This window comes from Acomys minous (genome assembly GCF_964271855.1).
Source record: "Acomys minous genome assembly, chromosome: 13".
NCBI classification, from domain to species: domain Eukaryota; kingdom Metazoa; phylum Chordata; class Mammalia; order Rodentia; family Muridae; genus Acomys; species Acomys minous.
In genome coordinates, this window is record NC_140495.1 from 86,235,875 (window position 1) to 86,263,871 (window position 27,997).

At 42.4% G+C, this 27,997-nt stretch overlaps 2 protein-coding genes across 7 annotated transcripts in view; one reads left to right on the forward strand and one right to left on the reverse strand.

Annotated features, from left to right (window-relative positions):
- Nucleotides 1–1,937: 1,937 nt before the first annotated feature.
- GCC2 (GRIP and coiled-coil domain containing 2) overlaps nt 1,938–27,997 on the forward strand; it is a 70,235-nt gene continuing 44,175 nt past the window's right edge. The window contains exons 1-6 of one of the 3 annotated variants that reach the window (XM_084753559.1): nt 1,938–2,222; nt 10,967–11,079; nt 11,517–11,621; nt 23,052–23,105; nt 24,073–24,157; nt 25,709–25,776. In XM_084753559.1, the coding sequence (XP_084609685.1) occupies nt 2,003–2,222; nt 10,967–11,079; nt 11,517–11,621; nt 23,052–23,105; nt 24,073–24,157; nt 25,709–25,776 (645 nt within the window). In that variant the 5' untranslated portion in view covers nt 1,938–2,002. Of the gene's footprint in view, nt 2,223–7,234; nt 7,315–10,966; nt 11,080–11,516; nt 11,622–22,663; nt 22,796–23,051; nt 23,106–24,072; nt 24,158–25,708; nt 25,777–27,997 lie in introns of those variants that run through there. The other 2 variants (XM_084753560.1, XM_084753562.1) reach the window with 2 other exon arrangements.
- Nucleotides 3,552–7,044, reverse strand: LOC311581390 (GRIP and coiled-coil domain-containing protein 2-like). Of its 4 annotated transcripts, none has more exons than XM_084753568.1 (3): nt 6,845–7,044; nt 6,207–6,311; nt 3,552–5,534 (listed from the first exon to the last, which is right to left on the reverse strand). In XM_084753568.1, the coding sequence occupies exon 3, from the start codon at nt 5,508–5,510 to the stop codon at nt 3,567–3,569; it is 1,944 nt and encodes a 647-aa protein (XP_084609694.1). In that variant the 5' UTR covers nt 5,511–5,534; nt 6,207–6,311; nt 6,845–7,044; the 3' UTR covers nt 3,552–3,566. The 4 variants fall into 4 exon arrangements, with proteins under 4 accessions (XP_084609694.1, XP_084609692.1, XP_084609695.1 ...); XM_084753566.1 differs by having other exon boundaries at nt 6,585–7,044; XM_084753569.1 differs by lacking the exon at nt 6,845–7,044 and adding an exon at nt 6,536–6,703.

Here is a 27,997-nt window from a genome sequence, read left to right on the forward strand (position 1 = left end):
GAACGTTAGGTCACCACTCAAGTCAGAAAGTTTAGTCTCTTGACCAGACTATTTTTTGACTCCAACAGTAATAAAGGTCTTTGTATTTGAAAACCAGCCTCCTCTATCATGCTGTGCTTAGCCCCCTTCCTTCTCGTAGATCAGCAGCTTCATGGGCTCTATAAATTCAGGATAGCCCAGCACTCAGGAGGCAGAGGCAGGTGGATTGCTGTGAGTTTGAGGCCAGATTGGTCTACAAAGGGGTTCTAGGACAGCCAAGGCCACACAGAGAAACCCTGTCTCATAAAATGAAAAACAAACAAACTCAAGATTGAAGCACCATGGACTACCATTTGTGACTGAGTAACAGAGGAAAGAGTTGAGCGATGGCCGGAAGCAGATAAGTCTGGGCATCAGTGATAAATAAAAGACATTTTAGGTGCTTCCTAGAGAGGGATACAACTATATGAATTCATAACATGGAAAAGTACTGAGAAAATAAACAAGGAGTGGGGCAGGGCAGTCAGTTAAACTAGAAGTCCAACCACATATGACTACAGGGTCAAAGAGTTCAGATAATATTGGTGGATCCCAGGATCTGGCCATGGCAACAAGCTAGTCTAGTTTCCACTGAGCCCACAGAAGGAGCTTTGAAATGTGACAAGGAAACTTTTTGTGCAATCCTTGGCACTGTTAAGTCTGAAATTTCCACAAGAAGACTAGCGCTCACAAATGCTATCAACAAGAGTGCTTTTATTTTGTGAAGGCAACATTCTTGTATGCAGGGGTCAGGCACTTTACAAAATGGCAACCTTGGATGTTGGCTTACAGGCCTTTTTATGAGTAAAAAGGGGAATTCCAGCAGGAGTTAGGTAATCTAAAACCTGATTGGTGGACAACAAAGCAGTTACATGGGAAGGTTTATGATTGGCCCATAGCCAGGTGGTCAGTAGACCACATTTTTATGTCATGAACGTTTAACCACAAGATGAAATACCAAACCATCTATGGGTGACAAGAGCAGATGGCCAGGCCAAGATAAGGTTTCCAGCCTAGCTGCCATTTTCTCTAATTGGCTGCCCCTTGGGTAACAGGATCTTTCCTGAAACTAATGACTTTTTGAGATAGGGCCTCGGACTAGACTTCCCTGCAGGTCTCTTGATCATGTCTCAGGGCAGAGCAGACCCAGATAGTATCTTCATGTCCCATGTTGGGGTTCTGCTCGGAAGTTCCTCCAGAGTTAGACTGGGAAGGAGAGAGGGAGCCAGAGGGGTCAAAGGCACCACAAGAAGACCCCCAGAGTCAAATAACCTGTGCCCATGGGGGCTCACAAAGAACGTGCATGAACTGGGCCTAGACCACCTACACATAGGTAGCAGATTGCAGCGTGGCCAACATGTGGGTCCCCTAACAATGGCTCTAGGGGCTGTCTCCAGCTCTGCTGCCTGCCACTGTTCCTGTTTCCTCTAGCTGGGCTGCCCTGTCAGCCCCCAGTGGGAGAGCATGTGCTTAGTCCTGCTGGGACTTGAGGTGACAGGGTGGGTTGATACTTCCTGGGGGCCCCCCTTTCTCTAAGGATTAAGAGAAGGGGGCATTGGATGAGTTGGACATGAGTGTGGGGCTGGGAGGAGAGTAGAGATGGGTAGAAAATCAGGCTGTAAAGAGACTAAGTTTAAAAGAAAAAAAAAAGTAGAATGCAGCTGCAGGGATTGTGTGAATCCAGGGCTTCTCACCTTGCTGGTGGCCGTCCCCACCACTCATTTGCTGTTTGAGAATATTGATTGCGACTGTTCTACTATTCTGTCATCTGTGTGTCAGGGACGATACAATGTCATCGAAGGTATAGCCGATGTTACACATGGTCTCCACGACCCTGGGAAGAATTTGTGTGGAGTCGGGCAGTACAGGCTTGTGAATGTAGCTCAGCCAAGGTCTTTCAGTGAGCTGACATATTGTAAACCTGTGTCAGTCAGGTCGGTACCGTGAGCAATCAAGCAATGAGTATATGGCGGGGTTTTGACAAATGGCAGGGGGTAGGACACTCTGTGGGAGTGATGACCCTGTGCAGATCCTCAGGGGTGGTTTCTGTATATGGAAAGTGCCCCGTGACCAGGACATAGAGGACAATCCCCAAGCTCCACATGTCACCTCCCAGCCGATCAGAGGGCTTCCTTGCCAGAATCTCTGGAGCCAAATAGAGCACGGAGCCACAGACCTCCACCAACATCTGGCCCCTGTGCAAGGTGAGTTGCCGTACCCAAGTCACAAAGCTTGATCTTGCCAGCCCCATCGATAAGAATAATCTCTAATTTACTATCATGATGTGAGATATGTCTTTGGTGGGGGAAATAAACAGCTGACACAACCTGTTGGCAAATAGGTCTGGCCTCCTCCTCCTTTACACAGCCCATCTCCCTTTAGGCACATGTCCCGGGTTTTTTCCTGCAACATACTCCGTGACAACGTAGGTCGGTGTCCGTGTGTCAATGACATGAAAAAATTGACCTTTGTTCCTGTGTTCCTAAGATTGAAGGATGTCTGCTGTAGAGCTGAGGTCAGCCAGAGCCTTGTGCTCCTCAAGGGTCTTCACAGCCACAGGTGCCTGGGAGGGAAGGTGGCAGGCAAGCATCACCTCCCAGAATGCACCACAACCTAGGGAGGTTAAGATCCTGAAATCCTTCTGAAGGATGCCGTCTCCCAAGTGTCTGGCCATGATGTTCAACTCAGTTCCAAGTACTTCATTTTGTGGGAAATTCCAGGAACACAGGGTTCTATAGAAAGAAAAATATAGATCTAGGGGGGAAGTTAATAACTATGAATTCTACATCACGAAATCTGAAGTATCCGCAACTCCACCATGATGCCTCAGACCACCATAGAAATACAACCAACAGCCAGAGTAAAAACCACAAAGTGTAAACTGAGTTATCAAACTGACTAGTAATAGCACAGCATACATTCAATGTCTGAGAAATAATCCATCCTCAAACAGTGACGATTGATCTGCTGTGTTATAAGCAAAGTAGCTGGCAGTAGAATTAGTTTTATATAAAAAGAAAGTTTCACAAACAGAAACATGACATATTTTTCCTTTTCTCATGAGCAAAGTGGGTAATAAACATTTGTAGATGAGGACTAGTTACAGGGATGGGGTGGAGGAAGTGAACTAGATCAGGAGAGTACCCACAAAGTGCTGTATTGCCATGTTAGGGAATATCATAATGAAATTGCTATCTCTTAACACACGTTTTAACAGAAGAAAATAGGAACCAAATTAAAAAGAATAAATGAGTTTCAAGGAGAATTTTGCCTGATAATGAAGAAAAATAAGACATACACAAATCAAACCTCAGACCAAAAGCAAAAAACAAAAAAACAAAAACCCCATAATATAGACATGGAATAGCAAACTTAAACTCCTGGAAGCAAAACCAACAAACCGGGTAACACATCCATTATACCAACATAGAATAGATTTGAGATTCAAAGTCTATCAGGGCCAATTTTAAGTCCAACTACTCTGTAGGCAACCAACAGCTACTCTAAGTTACAAAAAACAGTACAATGCAGGCAGTGCCTCCTATGGACTAGTTGCTAGCGTTCCTCACAATGCCTCCTTGTGATGTCATCACAAGCAACCAGCAAATCATGACTTGTCGGAAATCAGCCTTTTTTTTTTCCCCCCTCAGATTCTGAACCACTACAAGGACTCTGGTTATTTTTCTCATGGTTGTCACCAAATTCCAGGCCAGAGTCGGCTCTAAGGAGGAAGGGTTTATTTGTGCACAGGCTTTCAAGAGACATGGAAGCTGTGGTTTGGGGAGCATCCTGTGCCTTAGACGACTGGGTAGTGCTTCTTGGTCTTCAGTCATAGTTTTCATTTGAACCATGACGCTTTGATCATTTTGACTCTTTTCTCTTACTATTTCATCTAGTTTCCCTGTTAACTCAGTTACTCTTTGTCTCAGTTCACTGTTGTGCTGGGCAGTTTGCGCTGCTGCTTCCCTGAGTTCCAGAGTCAGTCTCTGCTCCTCTTCCCATTTCTGATGGAGATCATTTATCTCTTCATGGGAAATTTTTAGTTTACTTACAAAATCACCTTTTTCTTCAGCAAGAGAATGTATCTTTGCCTCTAACTCCCGTAACATTGTATCTTTTTGGCCAAGACTGGCTAAGTGCATGCTATTGTCTGCCTGAAGGTTCTTTATGGTGCCTTCAAGTTCTGGTACTAATTCTTGTTGAGATAATAACTTTTCATTTTCTCCTCGGAGGCGATTCACAGTTTCAAGGAGAGCATCTTTTTCATTGAAAGCAGTCCTCAGCTTCTGCTGAAGCTCATGAACGTCAGATGCTTGCTGTTGCTTCATTGTTTCAAACTCTTGACTTATTTTTCCAGCAGATTCTCCCAGTTCTGTTTGCAAAATTTCCATCATCTCTCGTAAACTCTCATAATTTAGCATAGCTTCTTGCTTTTCATGGTGTAGATTTTCACACTGTTCCTTAAGACCCTGTATTTCAAACATTAATGCTAACTTCTCTTTTTCTGAGTCTGACATAAGTGTCTCACTTAGTTCAGAAATTTCTTTCTGATGGTTGTCCTGAAGACGCTGTATTTCCTTGTTATGTTGTTCCACAGCACAGCAAAGCTGTCTGTTTAAGTCTTCTCGCTCGTATTTTAATTTGTCTACTACATAGCCTTGTTCTTCTCTAGCTAGCAGAAGCTCATTAATTTTAAACTCCAAGTCTTCTCGCTCATGGAAAAACTCATCCTTTATATGTTGGGCATCCATTTCAAGTTTTAACTTGAGATTATTCATGTAAGTCACCTCATCTTTTAAGATGCTGTGCTGAGATTCCAGTTCTTTTAAGGAATCTTCCAGTTGTCTGACTTTATCATATACTGCTTGTTCTGCACAAGGGTCTTCCTGTGAGGGCACAGAGCAATTGTGACTTTCCTGGCTTGCCTCTGAGCTGCATTCATTTAAGTTTTCTGACTCACATTGGGGTTTCTCCTGAATGGTCTCACTTGCCCCACCCTGTAGCACTTTATTCTCTTTTAGCTTATTTATTTCTGCCTCATGTTCTTTAGCTGATATTTCCATTTGAGACATCAGTTCATTAACTTTGTCTCTGTGAGTAGTGTGCAGCTGCAAAATCTCTTCTTGAAGAGTATTAATATCTTTTTGGTAGTGCTCAGTGTTTTCCTCAATGACTTTTTGAAGATGAATAATCTCTTCATGTTTTTCCTTGTCGGTAGCTTCTACCTGCTTTTTTAGATATAATCTTTGTTCTTCAAATACCGCCGTAATGTTCTGAATCTCTTCTTGTAGTTTTTTAACATTGTCTTCAGAGTCACTCTGAGATTTAAGCTGTTCTAACAGCTCTAATTGTTTATTTCCTGCATCTTCCAGCTCTCTTTGTAAAATGGCTTTTTCTTTACTGTGCTCTGACTGCACTGCCATCAATTCATTTTTAAAGCTTTCAAGTTCTTTTTCATAGTTTCTATGTGATTGCTCAAACTCTTTCTTCATATCTTCTAGCTTAGTTACAGAATCCTATTATAAAAATATAAGCACAAATAAATACTTGAAGATGAAAGAAATCTCTATGTTCACTAAAAGGTTAACTAAATGGAAAAAGAGATGACCAAAACATACCTAGAGAATTATAACATCTAGATTTCAACAGTTTTGTTTAAGGTTTGCCTCACTAAGTACAACTATTATCATCAATACAAAAATCTATTATGTAAAGTAACTAACAACTAGGAAACTTCTGTATTTAACTATCTTTTTAAAAGTAATAAATTATGTAAGTTTATTTATTTATTTTTTTAATTATGTAAGTTTAAAAGCTTCAATTTGTATCCCCTGAACAGATTAGAAAGACAATTTAGAAAAAAATAAGGTAAAATTTTACAGACAAAAAAGTAACAATGTGCTACTAAATGTCCTAAAACTGAACAGATAATAGTGTTTAGAGTTGGGAAAAACTCAAAATCTTAAGACTTTTATTAAAGAATGATATTGCTATAAAAACATTAAACAATGCAAAAATAAAATATTAGTCTATCTCTGCATAACTATATGAGGATGTCTGTGAGTTTGAAACCAGTCTACAAAACGACTCCAGGACAGCTAAGGCTACAGAGAGAAACTCTGTCTTGAAAAACTGAAAAGAAAAAAGAAGGAAATAAAAGAAACACAAGAACATTAATGCTGACTTACCTCAAGTTCTTGCTTCACTTTAATATTTTCCTTTTTCAGACATAGACACTGTTGTTCAGTTTCTGCTTTTTCCAGAAGAAGAGCATCCAACCGTTCAGTTAGTACCTGTTTTGGAATGATATGATTTGTCTGACTTAGGTTAAAACAAAAAAAGTGTCTCGCTCTCTGTCTCCCCAGACCCAGTCTCCCAGTCTCATCCCCAGCTCTAAAGCTGAGCACTCATGGCAGCCTTCCCTGGCCCTTCTGCTCCATGAATCCCAAAGATCTCTTCCTTATAACCTTTCCCTTCCACCTGTTGCTCTGTCCCAGATTCCAGATCCAGCAGGCACCTCTGCTAACCGAAGGGCTGCTCATCCCTGGGCAAAAGGCAGATCACACCTTTCCAACTCCTTCTGTGATCCAATGCCTAGTCTTATCCCAAGCTCCATCGCAGACAACATGCTGTGGTCTCACTTCTCTGACCCCATTCTCCTCCAACCTTCCTTCCCCTAATTCATCCCAGTATCCCAGCCTCCAACACCAGCAGGCATTCCCTGTGAACACACCAGCTGAGCAGGTCAGGAAAACAGGCAACACCCAGCCACCACACTCTCTGAAAATCCAGAAAGGAAGCAGAAACCAAGGAACAAAGCATGTACCCTGCATTACACCCCTAACATCCATTTCATGAGTTGTCCCCATTATGTTGCTCTATGCCCTGTTAACTCTGAGGTTAACTAAGCTGTTTTCTCATAAGTAAAGCAGTCCCAGCTCTTCGATCACCGCCATGTGATAAATTAGTGTGATTGTTCAGGAAAGAATGTAAGAGAAAACAAACACAAAAAACCCAACCAACTAAACAAACAAACAACCCCCTACCCCTCATACCCCCACCCTCATCCCCTAACCCCTCCACTCCTGCTGTGGGTTTTTCTGGGCCTTGATTGGTCCATTGTATATGACATCACAAGTAGTCATTGTGACCCATGCTAGATACATGTCCATTAAAAGGCCCTGCTGTGAGCTGGGTTTTGTCCTTTTACTACAGACAAGCAGTTTGGTGGAGGAGCAGTTGACTCAAATGATTCGCAAAGACTTGAACCTTTCAAACCTATTGGACCTCGACATAGTGAGTTGGTTTCCCAGCTTTTAAGTTTGGTTTTGGTGTTTGACAGCTATTGGCTGAATATTTTGACAATATTCATTTTGGACTGGAAATTTTGGCTGTATTTTCTACTCCTTCATTGAGACTTTCCAGTTACCAGACTTGCTTCTTAGTGAATGTTAGCTTTGTTCTTGTTTGTTGTAAATGGTAAGATGTGTATGTAGAGACTGAGGAGTTTGATCATGACTTGCCTTTCCTGCCTGCAGTGCACTGTGGTCATATTCACCTGCTTTATTTCATTTCCCTGCCCATTTCATGTGACCAGTATATCCCAGTATACAAAATCCATCCCAATGCCTAAATACGGCCTGTGGTAGACAAAAATGATAGCGGTGTTTGTGGAATTGGCATGTTTGTAGTCGAAATGTCTGTCCCTGGCAATGGTGTGTCACTCTTTGTCATTGCTGACAACCCTCCATTGATGTCATGTATGTATTATATATATTTTTGTCAATGTGGTGTGTGTGTGTGTGTGTGTGTGTGTGTGTGTGTGTGTGTGTGTGTGATTATCTTTCTGTTCCTAGTGTAAGCATCTTGTTAACGAAGATTTTTTTTTTAATGTGTCATTGGATATGAAGTCAAGAATCTGGTACTGTCAGTAAGGATTTCCTCATGTTGGTAGTCAAAGACATTGTCAGATACTTGGCTGTTTTCAAGTCGTTTTTACTTGGTTAGAGAGTAAGGGTAAGCCGTGTTTATGAAGAGAGCTTGAAAGAGTCTCTTCCCTCAGTGTTTTGGACTACTGGAATATTTGTGGATCGTTGCTGTCACTTCTCCAGATTGCTGGATTCATCTGGGGATTTCCAAGACCACAATACAAGGTTTTGTTCATCCATTGGTTCTTTGAGATTGTGTTGCCTAGTTTTACTACTTGGGCTCTTAAGTTTTTCACTGATCCTTTTATCTCTCCTTGTTGCGTCAGTTTGGATTTTAGTGAGGGAGAAGGGTACAGATGAGAGACATAGAGGGACTGTGATACTAGGAGAGATCCTACTTTAGGCAGAAGTCTTTAGTAATGATGTCAACTCAGTGGGAGTGTGAAGGAGACAGTTTCATTCCCATTAGACAAAAGAGGTCTCCATGGACCTCAAGGCTTCTTTGGGAAGAGGAGGTCATGTGGCACCAGGAAGCAGGTTTGGTTCCTATGACACCTATGCTACATGAGAGAGGGTGGGATGTGGAATTAAAGCTACTTGCATGCCTCATTGTTTCTCTGGACCAGGTGGGTGGGAGAGACACAGTCAATATATGACTGAGTGACAGCAGTGAATCTGCCTTGACTTCTGGCCAACAGGGTGAGCATGGTTAGCAGCCTTCTTTGCTAAGGGTGAGTGTAGTGGTTACTATGCTGCTTGGGGGGATAAGAATTCATAAACATAGGATCTTAAGAGGAAAAGAAAGCACATATGGCTTAATCTTTGGAGGGACAAGAGCCCATGTTGGTGGGGCAGAGGCATGACAGCTAGCTGGAATCTTGAAGACAAAAGCAGACTCCTGGGACCATTGCATTCTCAAACTCAAGCAGGAAGCAGAGAGAGAGAGAGAGAGAGAGAGAGAGAGAGAGAGAGAGAGAGAGAGAGAGAGACTAGGCCTACCTATTCCTCTCAAGGACAAACCAGTGACAGACTTGCTCCCCTGGCTAGTATGTGTGTTGGGAGCGTTTGCAAAGGCACTCTGTCCATGGCGTTGCTCTCATGCTCTCTGCTCTGGCATAAGAATCATATGAATTGCTGAGACTGCGATTAAACAAGATGTTCTTTCAAGTATATGCTTGATGTCTTCAGCTTTTCAGACAAAGTACACTTTGGCCTCTGGGCTGAGAGTTGATTGTTCTGGCACCCAAGGAAGTGGGATGACAGCGGTAGAGCACTCATCTAACAAGCCTAAGGTCATGAGTTCAAAGCCGGCTCCTGCGGTATTGACTGCAAAACTTCTCACTCTATCCTTTGTTTCTGTCTCTGTATCTTATTTCTGTTCTTCTATTACTTCTTATCCTCTCTCCCTGATCTAGGTGCTGTTCGACTTAGTCAGAGCAGGCTCCGTCATACATGTGTTCAAATTCCCAAGACTGTAGGAGACAGTTCTCATACAAAGTGCCACAGGGCTTAAAAAAAAAAAAAGGTATATCAAGTGTTTTGAGCACTTGGTTTCTAGGATGGGCATTTGGGGGACACGTGGAGGTGGAGCTCAGCTGGAGGAACTGTCTCTAAGGGACAGAGTGCTTCTACAGCAGTACCAAAAGCCACCTAACTACCCAGTCATCTAAGGCACAAGATGCTCCCCAAACCACGGCTTCTGTGTCTCTTGAAAGCCTGTGCACAAATAAACTCTTCCTCCCTAGAGCCGACTCTGGCCTGGAATTTGGTGACAGTATCACCAGTACTGGTACAGAGACTGAGAAAAAAAATGCTAATTTCCGACAAGCCATGATTTGCTGGTTGCTTGTGATGACATCACAAGGAGGCATTGTGAGGAAGGCTAGCAACTAGTCCATAGGAGGTACTGCCTGCATTGTACTGTTTTTGTATCTTGGAGCAGCTGTTGGTTGCCTACAGAGCAGTTGGACTTAAAATTGGCTCTGACAGACTTTGAATCTCAAATCTACTCTACATTGGTATAATGAATGTGTTACCTAGCTTGTTGGTTTTGTTTCCAAGAGTTTAAGTTTGCTGTTCTATGTTTATATTATCAAGGTTTTTGGTTTGGTTTGGTTTGATTTTTGTTGTTATTGGGTTTTATTTTGTTTTGGGGGGTGTTGTTTGTTTTGGTTTGAGGTTTGATTTGTGTATGTCTTATTTTTCTTCATTATCAGGCAAATTTGTCCTTTAAACTCTTTTATTCTTTTTAATGTGTTTTCTATTTTCTTCTTTTAAAACATGCATTATGAGATAGTAAATATAGCAATTTCATTATAACATTCCCAAACATGCCAATACAGCAGAGAATTATCAACAGAAGAATTCCTAATGGCTGGTAAACACTTAAAGAAATGGTCAATGTCCTTAGTCACCAGGAAAATGCAAGTCAAAACAACTCTAAGAGTCCATTTTACACCCACCAGGTTGACTAGAATCATAAATTCAAGCAACAGATGATGGCAGCATAGTTTAGAAAGGAGAGCACTCTTTCATAGCTAGTGCAAGTGCAAACTTGTACAACCACTCTGAGAATCTGTATGTTTCTGAGAAAATTACAAATAGATCTACCTCAAGACCCAGCTACACCACTCCTTGTATATACCCAAAAGATGCTCCACTATACAGTAAGGACACTTGCTCAACTATGCTTGTAGCACCTTTATTTGCAATGGCCAGACACTGGAAACAATCTAAATGTCATTTAACCGAAGAATGGCTAAAGAGAATATGGTACATTTCCACAACAGAATACTATGCAGCTATTAAATACAAGGACATCATGAAATGTGTAGAGAAATGGATGAATCTGTATGTAGACATAAACACACACACACACACACACACAGAGAGAGAGAGAGAGAGAGAGAGAGAGAGGAATCTAGTTTGTTCCCTTTTAATACTCTGGTTTTTTCCCCCATGCCACATTCTAGTGAAACCTCGTTCAAAAGTGTGATTTACTTTGACTCTCATCCCTTTAGATATGTCTGCAAAAGAGCAAGAAATGGGACTGAGGCCACTGAGAACATCACCTGTGCACACATCAAGCAGAATGCAGAAATTCCTCCAGAGCTTCTGGAAAGGAGTTAGCATGGTCTGAATCTGACTGAGAGGGGACAGTGCATGCAGGAGTGGAGTTTCTGGTGCTCAGAGAGCAAATTCTGGTGTTTTTAATGCTTCCCTCCCAGAATCTGTGAAACTGCTTATTTGGGGCTTCCAACACCATGCAACCCAGACACAGGACACTACACCTCATAATATTCTACTATTTCTGATTTGGTCTGTGTTTGTTATTGTTGCTGTTGTTGTTACTTAACTCTAAGAAACAGGTTTGTATATTTTATAAATAAGTACATTATAGTTAAAACGTAGAAAGTAGATGGTATATGATTTTACCTTTGTTTTTCATGTTTCATGTAAATATTGAATTCTCAGATGTAACGATGAAAGACTAACATAGAAAGTAAGATCTGTATGAATAGACTGTTTGCTCTACCCCTAAGTAAGACAAATCATGTCATTCCAAAACAGGCACTAACTGAATGCTTGGATGCTCTTCTTCTGGAAAAAGCAGAAACTGAACAACAGTGTCGAAGTCAGAAAAAGGAAAATAGTAAAGTGAAGCAAGAGGTTGAGGTAAGTCAGCATTAATGTTTTTTTTTTTCCTTTTGGTTTGTTTGTTTGTTTGTTTTTCGGTTTTTCATGATAGAATTTCTCAGTGTACCACCCTAACTGTCCTGGTACTCTCTTCTTAGACCAAAGTTCCTTTGAACTGACAGAAATCCACCTGCCTCTGCCTCCCAAGTGCTGGGATTAAAGGCGGCCATCATGCCTGAATTGTCACTGAACTATTTTAAAAGTTGTTGAATTGTAGAAAACACAGACAGCCAAAATGTCCATCTACACATGGAAATATCAGGAAGTAATTGGGAACACATTTTTCTCCTCTAATTTTTCTCTTTAAATCTTTTTGTTCCAAGGTGTTGGTGCTGCACATGGCAGTTAATCCCAACACCTGGGAGGCAGAGGCCAGGAAATCTCTGATCAAAGGCTAGCCTGGTCTACAGAGTGAGTTCTAGAACAATTAGGTCTACACAGAGACACACTGTCTCAGAAAAAAAAGTTTTTATAAGTGCATGCAATTTGGGCAGAGCAAGTGTGTATGTATGTTTGTACAAGCATGTGTATGTGCGTGTGAAAGAGAGTGTGTGGACACATGAATTTGTTTCTGTGCATGAGAATACAAGTTTGTCTGTTTTTGAAAACCAGCCTCTGTGTGTGTGTGGTACCCTGTGCACAGACAGAAGGCTCAGTTGTCCTCATCCTCTACAATGGGCCTTTGGCACCTAGAGCAATGGTTCCTGCTTCACACTATGCATGGAACCTCCATGCTCATGGAACACAGACAGTATCTATGGAGCACTAACCACCCAGTGGATGCTCCCGGATGCTTTGGGCTGTTACTGCAGAACACTGTCCTCATATTGGGCAGGAAGCTAACTCTGGAGGAACTTCCAAAAAAGAACCCCAATATGGGACATGAAGATACTATTTGGGTCTCCTGCGCCCTGAAACAAGATCAAGAGACTGTGGCATAAATTGAATGACAGTCAATATACAAAAATGGTGCTAGTGCATCAGTGTGCCCCAATAACAGGATGCAAAGTTTGTAGTCCCAATAGCACACACAGTAGGTGACATTTTCAATGAGCATGAATAGTTCAACTCTCTTCAGAGACTTCCTGGTCCAGGTACCATATGAAGAATGTTGTATGTATGTATATTCTTCTCTATGAACCTGCATTGAGTTCATCACAACATGGGATGTCAGGAGAAGCATGTTCCTGGCATGGACATGCCCACACTGAGGGAGGCTCAGGGAATGGACAGTAAGGACAGGAAACCCAGGAGTTCATCCTCCAATAATGCTTGTTTTTGGAAACAGTGTGTTCTACTGTCCTGGCATGCTCTCATTAGTGGGGTTGTTCATTGACAATGCTGCATCTGATCCAATGATTCAGAAGCAGAAGACCAGCAGAAGCAGATGGGTGGAGAGCAAAGGAAAAAGAGCCCTCCCCCAAGCGACGTGCACTGCCTCAGAGTCTCCAAGGTCCTTCCTGGCCCCTTGTTGCTTGAGCTTAGGGGCAGATCAGGTTCTCTTCACTTGCTCCCCTACATTTGGATGTCAGGTAGAAACTGCACCTCCTCTGAAAGCCTTGGCACTCCCTGAGGCAGGAGCACTCTGGAAGGGCAGACTGAACATACTCATGTCAATGGGACATTCTGGACATCTGATATATTCTAGAGTAGCCTTGTCACCTGGGGCATGGCGGGTATTACCACCTAAGCTTCCATCCCATCGGCATCTGCTGCTAATAATTTTCATTTGGGCTACCTTGCATCCAAAATCCCAAAATACTTGCTCAGGTTGTTCACCTGGGCCAGGTCTTTCATGTGGAACTTTAGAGTTCCTCCTCTGGGCCCACGTGGCTCTTTTCTATCCTGGTGATCCTCTTCCTTCTCCTCCTCTGGTACCTATGTGCTTCTCTTTCCCAAGATCCTTCTCTCTCCAAGCCCATGAACCTTTGCCACACCTACCTTCCACCAGCCCTGCCCAGGTGTTGGCTTTTTTTTCCTGGTTCTTTATTTTTTAAATTAATTTTAACATATACACTTATATTATTACACATGAATAAATAAACTACATACAGCAGGAAGAGCCATGAGACAATCATGGGTTATATAAATGTTACATTCATAGTGATTTGGCTGTTTGTATTTGTCAAACTTGAAGAAAGCCTCTTTCCTATCTTGTCTGGCCTGAATTTCTGAATGAAAATCAATAATCTATCATGTCTCATCTCTATTAACTTATAGCATCTATATTAATCTAAAAACCTCTTAATCCCTAACCAACTAAGATTAACTGTAAGACTAAACTATCTGGTCTTCAACCCCATAGAGACTTGAAAAGGGATAAAACTTAGATACCTGAGTGAACCAGAAGTGCAGGTTAGCAGCTTCCAAAATGAGACAGTTTACTGCCTGAAACGTCACCTAGCACTCTGTATAACATTGGAGAATCTTCTACGGCCTTCTAGCACAATATCTCTTACAGACATATTTGCAAGGCAGGAACTATTGAGGACTTGCTTACCCTCTCTTGGCAGAGTTAGGCTGTCGACTCTGCCTGCATCTAAGCTTGCCCATTTTTAGGCAGAATCGTTTGACTTATTTTTTTAGTCAAACAGGGAGGGAAAGTTAAACAACAATACTTGGGGTATGTGATGGCCTGCAGTAAGACACCCAGGGGGCAATCAGTTAAGAAATACAAATCACCAGACCATACCCCAACAATCCCCCTATTTTATGTATATAAAATGGCCATTTTTTAAATATAGTAATACAGTAAGAACAATTATGAAACCAATAGACAAGGTTTACATACATATTGTCTAGTTAAAGAATATTTGGTAACATTGAAGAAATATATCTATCGTATCTTGATCCTGTATTATTTTCTATTAATCTACAACCCCATGATAGACTAGGGCAGGGGTCCCTGGGTACGGATTCTGAGCCAAGTCCCATAAGTTACCCACTAAGTCACACAGATCAAAGTCAAAATCAGGGAGCCAGGTGCCAGGCAGCACCTGATCGGACACATTGCAAACCACCAGTCCAGATAAGGTGGCACTTAAGATCCAAGTTGTATCTAAGGGTTGGTGGGGGTTCCAGAGTACAAGAGATGGCACACAGACCAGTACAAAATGTACAAAATTAAGCGTATTTGAGTCTTATCTTTAGGGAATTTTCTAGGTGTCTTTGGGTGTCCAGGTAGTTGGTTGGGGCATTTGTCAGGTAATTCCAGAAAGGGAGCCAATGATAGGGAAAAAATTGAATAAATCCTTGAGGGAAAAAATGGAATAAATCCTTGTTTGGAAAGCCACTGGCTTTTTTCCTTCAGATTATTGAGATCACGGGACAGGATAAATCAGCAGCATCTGGGTCGCTAGAAAGCCCAGGCAACCGAGGGTAAATCATAACACTGCAACTCTTGAGCACCTTGAACAACTGTGTGAGCATCTTGCAGGCAGCTCCACACTCGGAATGTCTTCCTTTCTGACAGTTGCTTGGTCATTCTGTCCCCCCGCAAGTGTTTACTTATAATACTGCATTTTTACTTATAATTCTGCCCTCTAGACTCTTCCAGTTTTTTGTTGTTGTTGTTATTCAAGACTTTGTGACTTTTTCATTTCCTCCTGAGTTCAAGGGCCCCCCTCCCTTCCCTATCTACAGCATGAGTATTTTTAAACTTGGCAAGAATGTTGCTTTTCTTAAAAAGAGGAAAGCATCATACTACACAGCTCCTCTGGAGTTGTAAGGAGAAATGGCAGTAGAAGCCAGGATGATGCACCCAGCAACTTGCCACCAACTCCTCCAGAACAAGTGTGCTTACTTAACGAGGCAAAGATGAACAAACATTCTGGAAGCTGAGTCGCTGGCTTTGTTGATGCAGTCTTTGAAGCAGGCAGCACTGGTGAAGACACTAGTGTAGGCAAGATATCCACGGTCCAGTCCTCACGTTTCTAGTCCGACAAGGGCCCAGAACTTGGCTTGTGATAGATAAGTACCCTCAACACCAATGGCCCTGAGGAAATTGTTAGGTATGATCAGAAATTCTGGGAGCCAGTACCCAGACAGCTGTACTGGCTCACATCTCAAGGCTAGGGTAGTGAGACTGAGTAATACGAAGGTCCTGAGCTCAATTCCCAGATGAAGGGATTATGCTGGGCTATGAAGACATGTCCTCCTCCCTTGTGTAATCTTGACTGATATCATCAAGGCACAACTTGAACCCTTGAACTCTTGAACACGGACCCTTGAACAAGTTGGGCCAGTTGACATCTATGGAAACCCTAGCTGAAACCTCTAAACTGCAGCAAAACACCCCTTCAGTCTCCTGCCATTTGGTCTTGTGGGTAACAAATATTTTCTCAAACAACAGATTAGGCATCTTTAGAAAACATCCATTGGCAGATACGAAGGATCAGACACTTATCTACCTGCGTCTAGCTGGGGTTCTCAGAACACTGCTGACAGTGGAGTGGGGAAACACAGTCACACAGATCACCCAAGGGGGGAACCAGTTCAAGGTGGAGACTATGCCAGTCCATTAACCTGAACCCTAAAGAGGCAACAATGGTACTACAGGCAAAGTATCTCTATTTTTTGAGATTATAATTACATAATTTCCCCTCTCCACACCTCCCAACATACCCATTCTTGCTCTATCAGAAATCGATGGTCATCTATAATTAATGGTACATACATATATCATACATACACATATGTGTGTATCCTTTTTTTCCCCAAGACATGGTTTCTTTGTATAGCTGTGGCTGACCTGGAACTCTCTCTGTAGACCAGGCTGGACTCAAACACAGAGATCCATATGCATCTTACGTCCAAGTTCTGGGATTAAAGGAATGTGCCACCAAGTGTGGTGTCTGACACATGCATACATCAATAAAGCTGTAATATATAGCAAAAGTGGATAGGTTCTCCAGGCATGCCCTGGTGCTAGGAGTGTCTGAAAGAGCAGCTGCTCTTGGGGACACTTCTGGGAGATGAGACCCAGAAGAACACAAAGAGGAAAGAAAACAGAATCTCCACATAGAAGTAGAAGCCAGCACAGGCAACCCTGTGGAAGCTGAGGCTGAGAGAGTGTGCAAGGGACGAGCAGACAGGAGACTTATTGGAAGGTGGACTTTACTGTAGAGAAACTCTCCCACTTGAAAAAGTCTGCACGCGTACAGCCCCTACCTCCACCAGGTCCTCAAGCATCAGGCATTACAGAACATGTTCTCACAGGGACACAACTGGCCTGGGAAGGGTGGTAAGAGTACTGTGTAAAGAAGGAGCAGGGCAGTGGTGGGCACTGTGGCTTAACTAAGGAAGCCCAGGCTGCTGAGCTGACCCCCACTACAGCACAGCCTGCTGCACTGTCCTCCCCACCATGCCCTGCCTCTCTTGTTCCCTCCTCCCTCCCTCCCTCCCTGTCTGCCTTATCCCTCCATCAATCCTTCCTTTTCCCCCTCCTTTACTTCTATCAGCCCTCAGCTTCTCATCCGCCTTTCCCTAGCCCCATGTCCAGTTGCTCACCAAATCAACAGTGCTCCTCACCTGGGTCTGTGCTAGGTATCCTTTAGATCGCAATGGTAGAAGGGAAGTCTTCAGAGGGAGACCTAGAGTAATAGCTTCCTAGTAACACGCTCCAGTCAGCAACACAAACCACAACGTAAGGCGCTCTCCTCTAGAAATAACAGCTCTCCATTACGCCTTTTTACATTTGTATTTTCTGAACAATTGGCATTAGGATGTCCAAAGGTTATGCAATGTTTGCATCAAATTTCTTCAGCTTGCATAATTTCTAATGTTGGGTCATCTTATGACACTTAGCACATTTCTCTTCTACTTTATATTTCTACTTTGAATCTTCAGTACATACCTGAATAATTTGTGAACAATAACCAAGCCACAGCCTGATTGTTCGAGATTTGCTCTACCAAAGGATCAAGTTCACCAAGGAAATTTAGTTCATTACTTTTGAATTCAGTCCAGCTAAAATATCAGGACATGAACCTAAAGAACTCAGATTTTTTTCTAATAATATATTATGAATAGCCCAAGAAAATCTTCATTCCCCTATGAAGCCTCTTTATACAGGATTCTACTATCTACATCTCTGTCATTATTCTAAAATAGTGCCGCCCTGTCATAATAGCCCATTATGTTCTGTCCATGTCAATCAAGTGCTTCTCTACTCACAGGTCCAAACTCTCACACACCGATTACCCACAACCCAGGTCGTCAAAGGAATGTCATGACTTCTCAGTACCAAGTTCTGTATTTTGTACTTTCCTTCTTGGTGTGGCCAAATATCTGACTAAACCAACCAAAGGCAAGACGTCTTTATCTTGGCTCATGAACTGAGTGGGCTGTGGTGGGGAAGCGTGGTGGCGTGACTGTGAGATGACTGGTTGTCAAAGCAACATTTCTATTGCTATAAAGAGACACCGTGAGCAAGGAAAATTCTAAAAGAAAGCATTTAACTGGTGGCTTGCTTACAATTTCTAAAGGTAAAGTCTGTGACTATCGTGGTAGAGAGCACCGTGGCAGACCGGCGGGCATGCCACTGAAGCAATGGCTGAGAGCGTATATATCTGATCCACAAGTTGGAGACAGCAAGAGAGAGACTGGGCCTGGTATGGACTTTTCAAACATCAAAACCCACTCCCAGTGACACACCTTCTAAGCAGGGCCACACCTACTAACACTTCCCTAAACAGTTCAATTAACTGGGAACCAAGCAATGAGGTAAATGAGCTCTTGGAACTCACATTCAAATCACCACACTGGCCACAGAGTATCTTCGAGGAGGAAGCAGAGAGGAGATTAATTCTGTTGCACACCTGGCTCTCCCTCCTTTCCTATTTTATTCAGTCTGGGTCCCCACTTCTTATGATTGCCCCACCCACTTCAGGATGGGTCTTCTCTAGTTCATTCCATTGGAAGATGTACTTCACAGAGATACCTAGATGAATATCTCTCAGACCATTTTAAACTTAGACAGTTTGACAATGAATATTGACCATCACAACACCCAATGACATGAACAAATAAAGCAGTTCAAAACGTGAGCTTAGCTGCTGCCTTTATTGACATTCTTGTTCTTTGATTTCTTCTCCTGGCCAGTATGGCCCAGGAAAGCCAATGTTATACAAAAATCTTACCTAAGATGAAATTTATTTACTTGTACTGGTACACAGAAAATGAAGGAAAAACATGAAAATAAATTTTTTTTTCTCAGACAAAGTCTCATGTAGGCCAGGGTGTGCTCAAACTCCCTATATAGTCTTGGCCTTGAATTTCTGGTCTCTGGCTCCAGCCTCCCAAGTTAGGTCCATGAAAGCAAGTGCCCTCTTATTTTATATGTATGAATGTTTTGTCTGGATGCACGTGTATGCGCTACATGCTTGCCTGTTAGACCCCCTGAAACTGGGGTTATGAAGAGCCACGAGATACCATGCAGATACTGGCTCTTGAACCTGAGTTCTCTCCAAGAGCAACAAGCACTCTTTTCCACTCAGCCATCTCTTCTTCACAACAACAATTTCTGATGTTCTTAAAGTTCTTCAGATCTGAGATGGCCTCCCTCACCGCGTCTTATATGCAGTGGGTTCTCAATAGTTGTCTTTTCAAATTACTTCATTCCTCACAAGAAGTTTTGGTAAGTTATGCATGTTTCGAAAGAAAAGATTATCTATGTTTTAAAACTCAGCAATAGACTGCCAGGTAAGAGGGAAGTTTAGAAGCTGTGTCTGTAGGTGAAAAGCATACCTGAGAGCTGTAGAACGAAAACAATCACACCCAATGGAGTAGTCAGGAAGAAACAAACTATGGAATTGAATCCATTAAAAAACAAAACAAACAGGGGATGGCTCAGTGGTTAAGATCACTATCTGCTCTTCCAGAGGTCCTGCGTTCAATTCCCAGCACCCACATGGTGGCTCACAATTATCTATAATGTGATCTGATGCCCTCTGCTGGCATGCAGGTGCACATGCAGATTCAACATTCATATACAAATTAATTAATTAAAAAACAAACAAAACAGTACAAAGAATAAATAAAACAAAGCTGGTTCTTTGAGAAAATTAGACTGACAAACCCTTATCAAATTAGCTAAAAGGCAGAGAGAGAATATCCAAATTAATAAAATTAGAAATGGAAATGGGAGGGGGACTGTCCAGCCTTTCTCCTGCCTGCCTGTGGAAACAGCCAGCAGAGCTCTATAACCTTCCCTCTGGTGGAGGCCTGATGGCCCCAGGATCATCCAAGCCTCCAGGTGCCCGGAACACTCACCCTGTAAAAGTAACTAGCCTGCTATATCCCCTGAGATCCACTACCAGTCTCAAGGCCTTGCCTGCCTCCCTGAGGAATCCTATCAGCATCAGGAACACCCAGCCAACACCAGGGACAACCAGATGGCTAAAGGCCAGCAGAAAAACAGAATCAACAAGACCGAGGTCAATATGGCATCATCAGACTGAACAGGGAGGAGTTGGACATGAAAACCCATCCTTAGCTGAGGAGCTATTGGTAACTAATAGTTTCCGGACTGGAGGGAATTTGTTTTCTTTTATGATGTGTCCCCTAGTCGTTTTGCTACGATTCTGTGGATGCCCATGTATGCCAAAGAGTACACAGGCAGCATGAATTAGACTCAACGATGAAAATGGGAAGAGGAGGACACAGATCTGCATGGTTTTGGAATGGGCAGTGGATCAAGGTGGGGTTGAAGGAGGAGATAAATATGATCAAATATATGTGGTGCTGTTCTCAAAGAATTTTTTAAAATGTGGTTATGTTTTTTTTGTTATTGTTTTTGTTTCATTTTCTTACAAAGAAGGTAATTTGACAACCTGATCATTTAGTGAAATACCAGTATAGCCTATGGTCTTCCTGGTCCTGGACATTTAACCAGATTGATGATACCAGACATGAAATTCATCCTGTGGGGTGGCCCTAAAATATAATCACAAAGCAGTTGGTTATCTTCCAAGCCATCATGCCATGATTTCACAATGAGCATAGCTTGCCTGTCAGGTTGCTATTGTAACATACATAAGTCTAGTGCCAGGTAAGGCCATTGGTGTTTTTCTCCCCCAGAAGCCTCCATTGCATCTTCCAAGCACTGTGAAACCTAGTCAGAAAGGAGTTTCCTGGTCGGTTTTAGAACGACTTCTCGGTGTTCTCCATCCAATGCTGGTAATGTCTTCAGCAATGAGGTCTTACCATGCAGTTATGGTGAGCAAACAAGAACAAGTCTGGGTTGTTTTGTTTGCTCTCACGCTTTGAGGGAGAATGCCCCATCCTCAATAGGTTCATATATTTGAATACTTGGCTATTGTGACTGTTTGAGAAGTATTAGGAAGTGTGGCTTTATTGGAAAAGGTGTGTTACTAGGGCTGGGCTTCGGAGTTTCAAAAGACTTGTGCTGTTCCCCATGTATGGCTCTCTTCCTCTGCCTCTACTTTGTGGATCAAGATGTGAGCTCTCAACTGTTCCTGGTGCTGTACTTTTCCGTTCCACTGTAAAACTGAAGAAAAATGTTTTCTGAAGGATCAGAGAAGCAAGAAAGTAGGAATAGAGTCACTTGTTGCGCTGTGTCCTGGGAATGAGGATTGAGAAGAGGTAATGATTTTCCACCCTCGGAGTACCTTAAAGGAGAAAACTGGATTTTTGAATGCTTCAGGGAACCTCTGATAGCTTTACATTTCGTAAGGTCATGCCACATGGCTTCCAGAACCCACGATCTAAAACAACTAAACGCCTGCCTTTACCCATGTGTAACTTGAGATACTCCATGGCTATAATTGGGTGATAGTTCAATTGCTTGAAGGCCTTACACCTGCCGTGAGTGTGTGCCTACACCTGAAAGTTGACAACCTGAAAAACCTGATGAATAAATGCCCTCTCACCTGCAAAAAGGCAGCACCGGAATTAATACTCCCTATTCATGGCTACTGTTCCATCCTCTAGTTTACAGTTAGGCCATGCTTAACTGAAGGAAAACATCAAGAATTTTCTTTTTAAGGTCTAGGTCAGTCTAGGGGTGCCCTGTTACCACTCTATAAGACGACAATAACAACAACAGCAACAATCTATGGAATATCTTCCGTCTCTTCTTTGCTTTCCTCTGTAGGGAGTCCTCTGGGGTTTTTCCCTTACCTTGCCTTCATCCCAGTGGGAGCAACTATGAGGAGAGGGAAGGCCGGTTGGACTCTCTGACAGAACCCTTGAATCCCTGTAGCCTTTCCCCTCACTAGTGAGCACAAGGGAGAGCCCCTATCAGACACTAGTCACTCTTACCTGCCCACACTATCACCTGGATGAATTCCTTCCATCTGCCTTCTCCTTTGTATACAGCCATGGACTCCAATCCATGGAATGCCGACACCCACATTTACTGTGGGTCTCCCTGGCTCAGCTAATCTAATCTAGACACACCTCTCACAGCCATGCCTAGAGGCTTGTCTCCCAGATGATTCTAGATCCTTTGAAATTGACAATATTAACAACAGCAAGAAGCATCTCAGCCAATAAATTCATTTTTATAAGTACACAGTCTGAAAAATGCCAGCATTTTTCAACCCATGATAAATTAATGGATCTGGGTATTGATTCTCAATTCATAAAGCAACACATTTCTGAACATCTTACAGAATGAAGTCACATATAAATTATCTGTTTCACATAATCCACACACACACACAAAAATTAAAAATCTCTTACAAATTAGGAAACAGCACTGAGGGAAGCAGAGGCAGACGGATAGCTGTGAGTTCGAGGCCAGCCTGTTCTACAAAGCAAGTCCAGGACAGCTAAGGCTACACAGAGAGACCCTGTCTCATAAAACAAAACAAACAAACATCCCCGGCCCCCTCCAAAAAAAAAAATTAGGAAACAAGGTGATAAACTGAACATGTGAGCTCAATCCTATCACTGGGTCGAAGGCAATGCCAGAAGATTCAGTGTGCTTTGGGCTCAGGCCAGAGGACCTGCGCACAGGGAACTTCCTCCGGGACGCCAAGGAGGAAGCGGAAGTGCCGCTCCGCGTAGCCTTGGAGACGCGGGGGAGGCGTAGCCGCCCCTTACACGGCCTTTGACCCGCGACGTCAGAGGCACAGCTGCTGGGACTCCTGAAGAGGCGGCTGTGGCCGTGGGTCGCAGCCGCGATGGAGGTAATGGTGGGCCTCCCGCCGCCCTGCTGCCCTTCGGTGCCACTCGAGGAGTGGGAGGGCATGGCCAGCACCCTGTCCCCGCCTCCGCGGCCGGACCCCTGCCCGGTGCTGGCGCTTGCCACGGCCATGGCCCCCACCCCCACCCCCTCACCCCCGGGCCGCTACCTCCTGAAGGGGCTCTAACTCACTGCAAGGTTTTCGGCCCCGCGTCGCACCTGGAATTGGGATGAGCTCTTGTGACGATTTTGTTTTGCAGGATCCTGTTCAAGATGGGGTGGCTGCAGCACCCTCAGGAACCGGGAAATCCAAGGTGAGGAGACCGCTGCCGCCAAGTTCCCCGTAGCGCGGAAGGGAATGAATTGGAAAACTTTGGCATGGGGGAGAAGGACTTCTTATTTTAAAGAAATAACCTTTCCTCGGGGAGTTTTACCGTAATTTACAACCACTTAATTGATCCCCTGTTCTTTTTTAATGTCCTGATGTGCAAGCAGTTTACTTCCTGCTCCTTGTTAGCACTATGCTGAGCTCCTGCCATATTTCAAACATTTAGCTAGTGTGTTTTATGAAAGTTTACACACACAGTGACACAATGAAGACGAGATTAGGTAAGGGGAAGAATCAAGGAGCTATATCCTGTTGGCTCCAGATCCATAGTCAAACGATGGAGGGTTGAATAACGCCGTTCTTACAGCTCTGACAATGTTTAATGCTCAATGATTCAGGAAGGTGTGGTTTATTACCGAAGTATATTGCTTGCATACTGAGTGCCAGGCATTTGCCTAAGTACCCGATTCCTTCCTTTTAGCTTCACGAGATAAGTGCCCTCTTTATTCTCGTTCTGCAGATGAGAAAACCGAGAGCACAAAAATGAAATCATTTTCAGTCGGTAAACCCTAGCATTTCAGTCAAAGCCTAAATGGTAGCTGATGTTCACGTGTGTCTGTAGTTATGCTTATGTTTTCATGCGCACGTGACTTCTCAGCTTACAACACAATGAATTTTAGAGCTCTAAACATCTTTAGTTCCAACCCTCACTTGTTGTACGGTTAGAGAATTTAATGGTATCGCTAAGAGTTTTATTCTGGGGCCTTCGGTTAATATTTTGATTCATCCAATTATATTTGTTGAAGTTATGTTTGTTAATTTAAGAAATGTGATTGATTGGCTTGACTATTTAGAATGATTGTGTTTTTAGGCAGACATCGTATTTCTTTGGGGGGGAGGGACACACTAGAAACATGGGTTATAAAACTCAGTGATATGATTACACCTTTCAGCTGGAAACACTGCCCAGAGAAGATCTCATCAAGTTTGCCAAGAAGCAAATGATGTTGCTACAGAAAGCTAAAGCAAGATGCACAGGTACTGGGTTTGAAATTACAGGGCATATTTTTTCATTACACCCCCATGCCCAGCCTTGCAATTACCTTTGAGTAAATAAAGTAACACAGTTTTTTAATTTAATATTTTTTTATGTGTATTGGTGGTTTTGCCTGCATGTATGTCCATGTTAGGACATTGGATCCCCCCAGAACTAGAGTTACAGAGAGTTGTGGGCTGCTTGTGTCGGTGCTGGGATTTGAACCGAGGTCCTCTGGAAGAGCAGCCAGTGCTTTTAACCACTGAGCCATCTCTCCAGCCCAGAGAAATGTTTTCATGTGGGTTGGTGGTGGCTCATATCTTTAATTCCAGTAGTCCAGAAGGCCAGCCTAGTGTACAGAGTTCGGGGACAGCCAAGGCTACACAGAGAAACCTTACCTGGCAAACAAACAAACAAACAAACCTAAAGCCAAAGAGGAATATTTTCTTTCTTTCTTTCTTTTTTTTCTTGAGTGGAGGAGGAGGTTCTGGATAGGGTTTCTCTGTGTAGCCTTGGCTGTCCTAGACTCACTTTGTAGACCAGGCTGGCCTCAAACTCACAGAGATCTGCCTGCCTCTTCCTCCCTAAATGCTGGGATTACAGGCGTGCGCTACTGCACCCAGCTAGGAATATTTTCTTAATGTTATAATAAACCCCTTTGCATGTCACATGAATTGTTAAATTCTAAACTAACCATATCTTTTAGAGAAGTCAGTTGAAATGTTAAAGGCACAAAGTGTAACCCAAAGACATTCTCGGAGCTTTGGAGTATATGTGCGTGCTGAAGTTGGTTGATTCCCTATTTGATGTCTTTTCTTATTCCAAAAGAAAGAATTATATTGGCATCCTTTGTATGGTTGGGAGAACTCTTGAATGCCTGATAACTTAAGATTTTTTTCATTGCCAAGGTTTATTTTTCAACCAGAACAGATCAAATTTATTTTTAGAAATTGGACCAGTTTGTAACCAAGAAAGAAATGACCTAAGCTCTGGAACTAGATGTGCATTGATGAAATAGTCAGATTGATACATATGTTTGATATGGGTTCAGCTATTGCTTTAAGAGTCTATAGTAAATATTTACAATAAAAAGAATAGAATGTGTGGGACATGCTTCCAAATTATCAGGGTAATTAGTCACAGTGGTACACACCCCTAGTCCCCGCAACTCTAGAGGCTGGGGCAGAAGCATCAGATGAGCCCAGCATTTCAAGACCAGCTTGGGCAGCATAGCAAGCCCTCTATATCTATGTGGATGAGTTAAAAAAAAAAAAAGACGGGAAGGGAAGAAGTGAATACAGTTTCAGGTGAAACACAGTTGTTCATGTGCACTAAAGCAGAGTGGTGGATGTTTAGACCACTATTCCAAATGAAAATTTTTATATTAAGATGGGGGGAAAGGACTGCTGTTATTTGGATGGAGTTAGTGATTCTCCAAGTACTGACTTCTTAAATACATTGTAATTTATAGGCTTGGGATTCTTAGAATGTACTTTTCAGTTTAGTAGTAATTGTTTTCTTAATTTTAAACTAGAATCTTTTTAATTATTTAGAATTAGACAAAGAAATTGAAGAACTCAAATCAAAACCTGTTGATGGAGGAAATGATGATATTATTAAGGTAATAAAATAGTTTCTGTTTACTTAAAGAAAATGTCTAGTAATAGATAAGTTTTCCTTGAGGACCGTCTGCCTGCTAGAGACAATCTTGCTTGTTATTCAATCACTTCATTACGGGCCTTGGTTTAGCTTTTTAGTTCTTTAAGTCATAGTTATGGTGAGATGGCAGAGAGGGATGTTGTCTCATTTCAGACAAAAACAAAAAACAAAAAAAACCAATAGCCTCCCTCATGGTTATTTCTTCCATATCTTTCCTGCGCTGGTCTCGTGTGTAGCACTTCAGTGATGTGCAGATAGACCCAGATCTGATAGCTGCCTCAGGGCGTCGGGGGATCTCAACACATTTCCCTAGTAATCTCAACTCAACTTGCCAGATCCCTGTCACTTGGTGTGTTAGTCACATGTTTTCTTTTTGTTGAATGGCAAAGTCTATCTTCCTTCTTTCTTTCTTTTGATAAACAAGGCTTCTCTGTGTAGGCTTGGCTGTCCTAGAACTCTCTAGTAGACCAGGCTGTCCTCTAACTCAGAGATCCACCTGCCTGTTCCTCCCAGGTGCTGGGGTTAAAGGTGTGTGCCACCGCACCAGGTGTCAAAATCTTGCTTAATTTCGCATAAAAAGTACAGGAAGTCTTAAGGAGCCTTTGTTCTCCCAGTGATATCAAGACAAACTGTCTTTGTTTCTTTCTCCTCGTTTTGCCAACCTGGGACGTCAGGAGATTAATTTTAACTTTTCAATATCAAAAAAAAAGGAGGGTGAAAAAGAATGGTTGATTATAGAGATTAGAAGAGATAGTCTACAGAGTGCGACAACACAAATTTGGAATACTCATCAATAATTTTATTTTGGGACCGGAGATGGTTCCACAGTTAAGAGCACTTGCTGTTTCTTCTTGCAGAGGACCCAGGGGTGGGTTCTCAAGGCCCACATGCTGGCTTACAATCCTTGTAACTCAGTTCCAGAGGAGTTACCTGGCCTCCACAGGCACCAGCTACACACATGGTGCATGTACATGCACTCAGGCAAATGCTCATACACTTGAAATAAAAATAATTTTTTGTTGCACTTTGTAAACTTTTTAAAAATGCTTCACTCGATATTTTTGATCATATTCTTTCCCCTGTCCCAACATCTTCTGCTCTTCTTTACCCACCCAATTTCATGGGGGTTTGTTGTTGTTTGTTTCTGTCAAGGAAAAAAGCAAAATCATAACAAAACATACAAATGAAAAAACTGCATTTTCATGTTGGTCAGCTACTCCTGAATGCGAGGCTGCCTGTGGGTGATACACATCATGTCACTCTGTTAGGTAAAGCTGAATACCCCGCTACCAGCAGGTACCATTTACAAGTATTTTATTGAGAATTTTTGCATCTATGTTCATAAAGACTATTGGTCTGTTTTTGGTTTTTGGATCTTTCTGTGGTTTACGTATAGTTATAGCAATCTCATAAAAACAAACATCCCTTTGGTTTACATTTTGTCAAATAATTTGAACATCATTGGCATTAATTCTCTGAAGGTCTGCTTAAATTTTGCTTTCACTCTGGCTCTGGGCTTTTTTGCTTGGGAGACTTAATTACTGCTTCTATTTCACTAGGAGTTAAGGGTTCATTTAAATTGGTCATTTGAACTTAGTTTAACTTTGGTAAGTCATGTGCATTCTAATGTGACTTGGTCTTTTTCCCTTGTGGGATTTAATACCCTTTCTTTGTTCAGTACAGTTAGTGGTTTGATTATTATGTGTCTTGGGGAATTTCTTTTCTGGTCCTGTCTATTTGGTGTGCATGATAGTCACCTCTTGCTTTAGATTAGAGATATTTTCCTCTATGGTTTTGTTAAAAATATTTCCATGCCTTTGACCTGGGTTTCTTCTCCTTCTATCCTTATTATTTGTAGATTTGGTCTTTTCTGGATGCTTGGTTTTTTCCAGATTTCACATTTTCTTTAACTGAGGTATCCATTTCTTCTACATTCTCTTTAGTGCCTGAGATTCTCTCTTCTATGTTTTATACTCTCTGTGAGGCTTACTTCTGAGGTTTTTTGTTTGACATCCTAAACTTTTCATTTCTAATTTTATTTCAGTTTGCATTTTCTTTAGCTCAGTTTCTTTAGTAAATCTACTTTCATGTCTTGAATCATTTTCATTATTTCACTCAACTGTTTCTTTGTGTTATTGTGGTCTTCATTAAGAGATTTATTCGTGGGCTGGAGAGATAGCTCA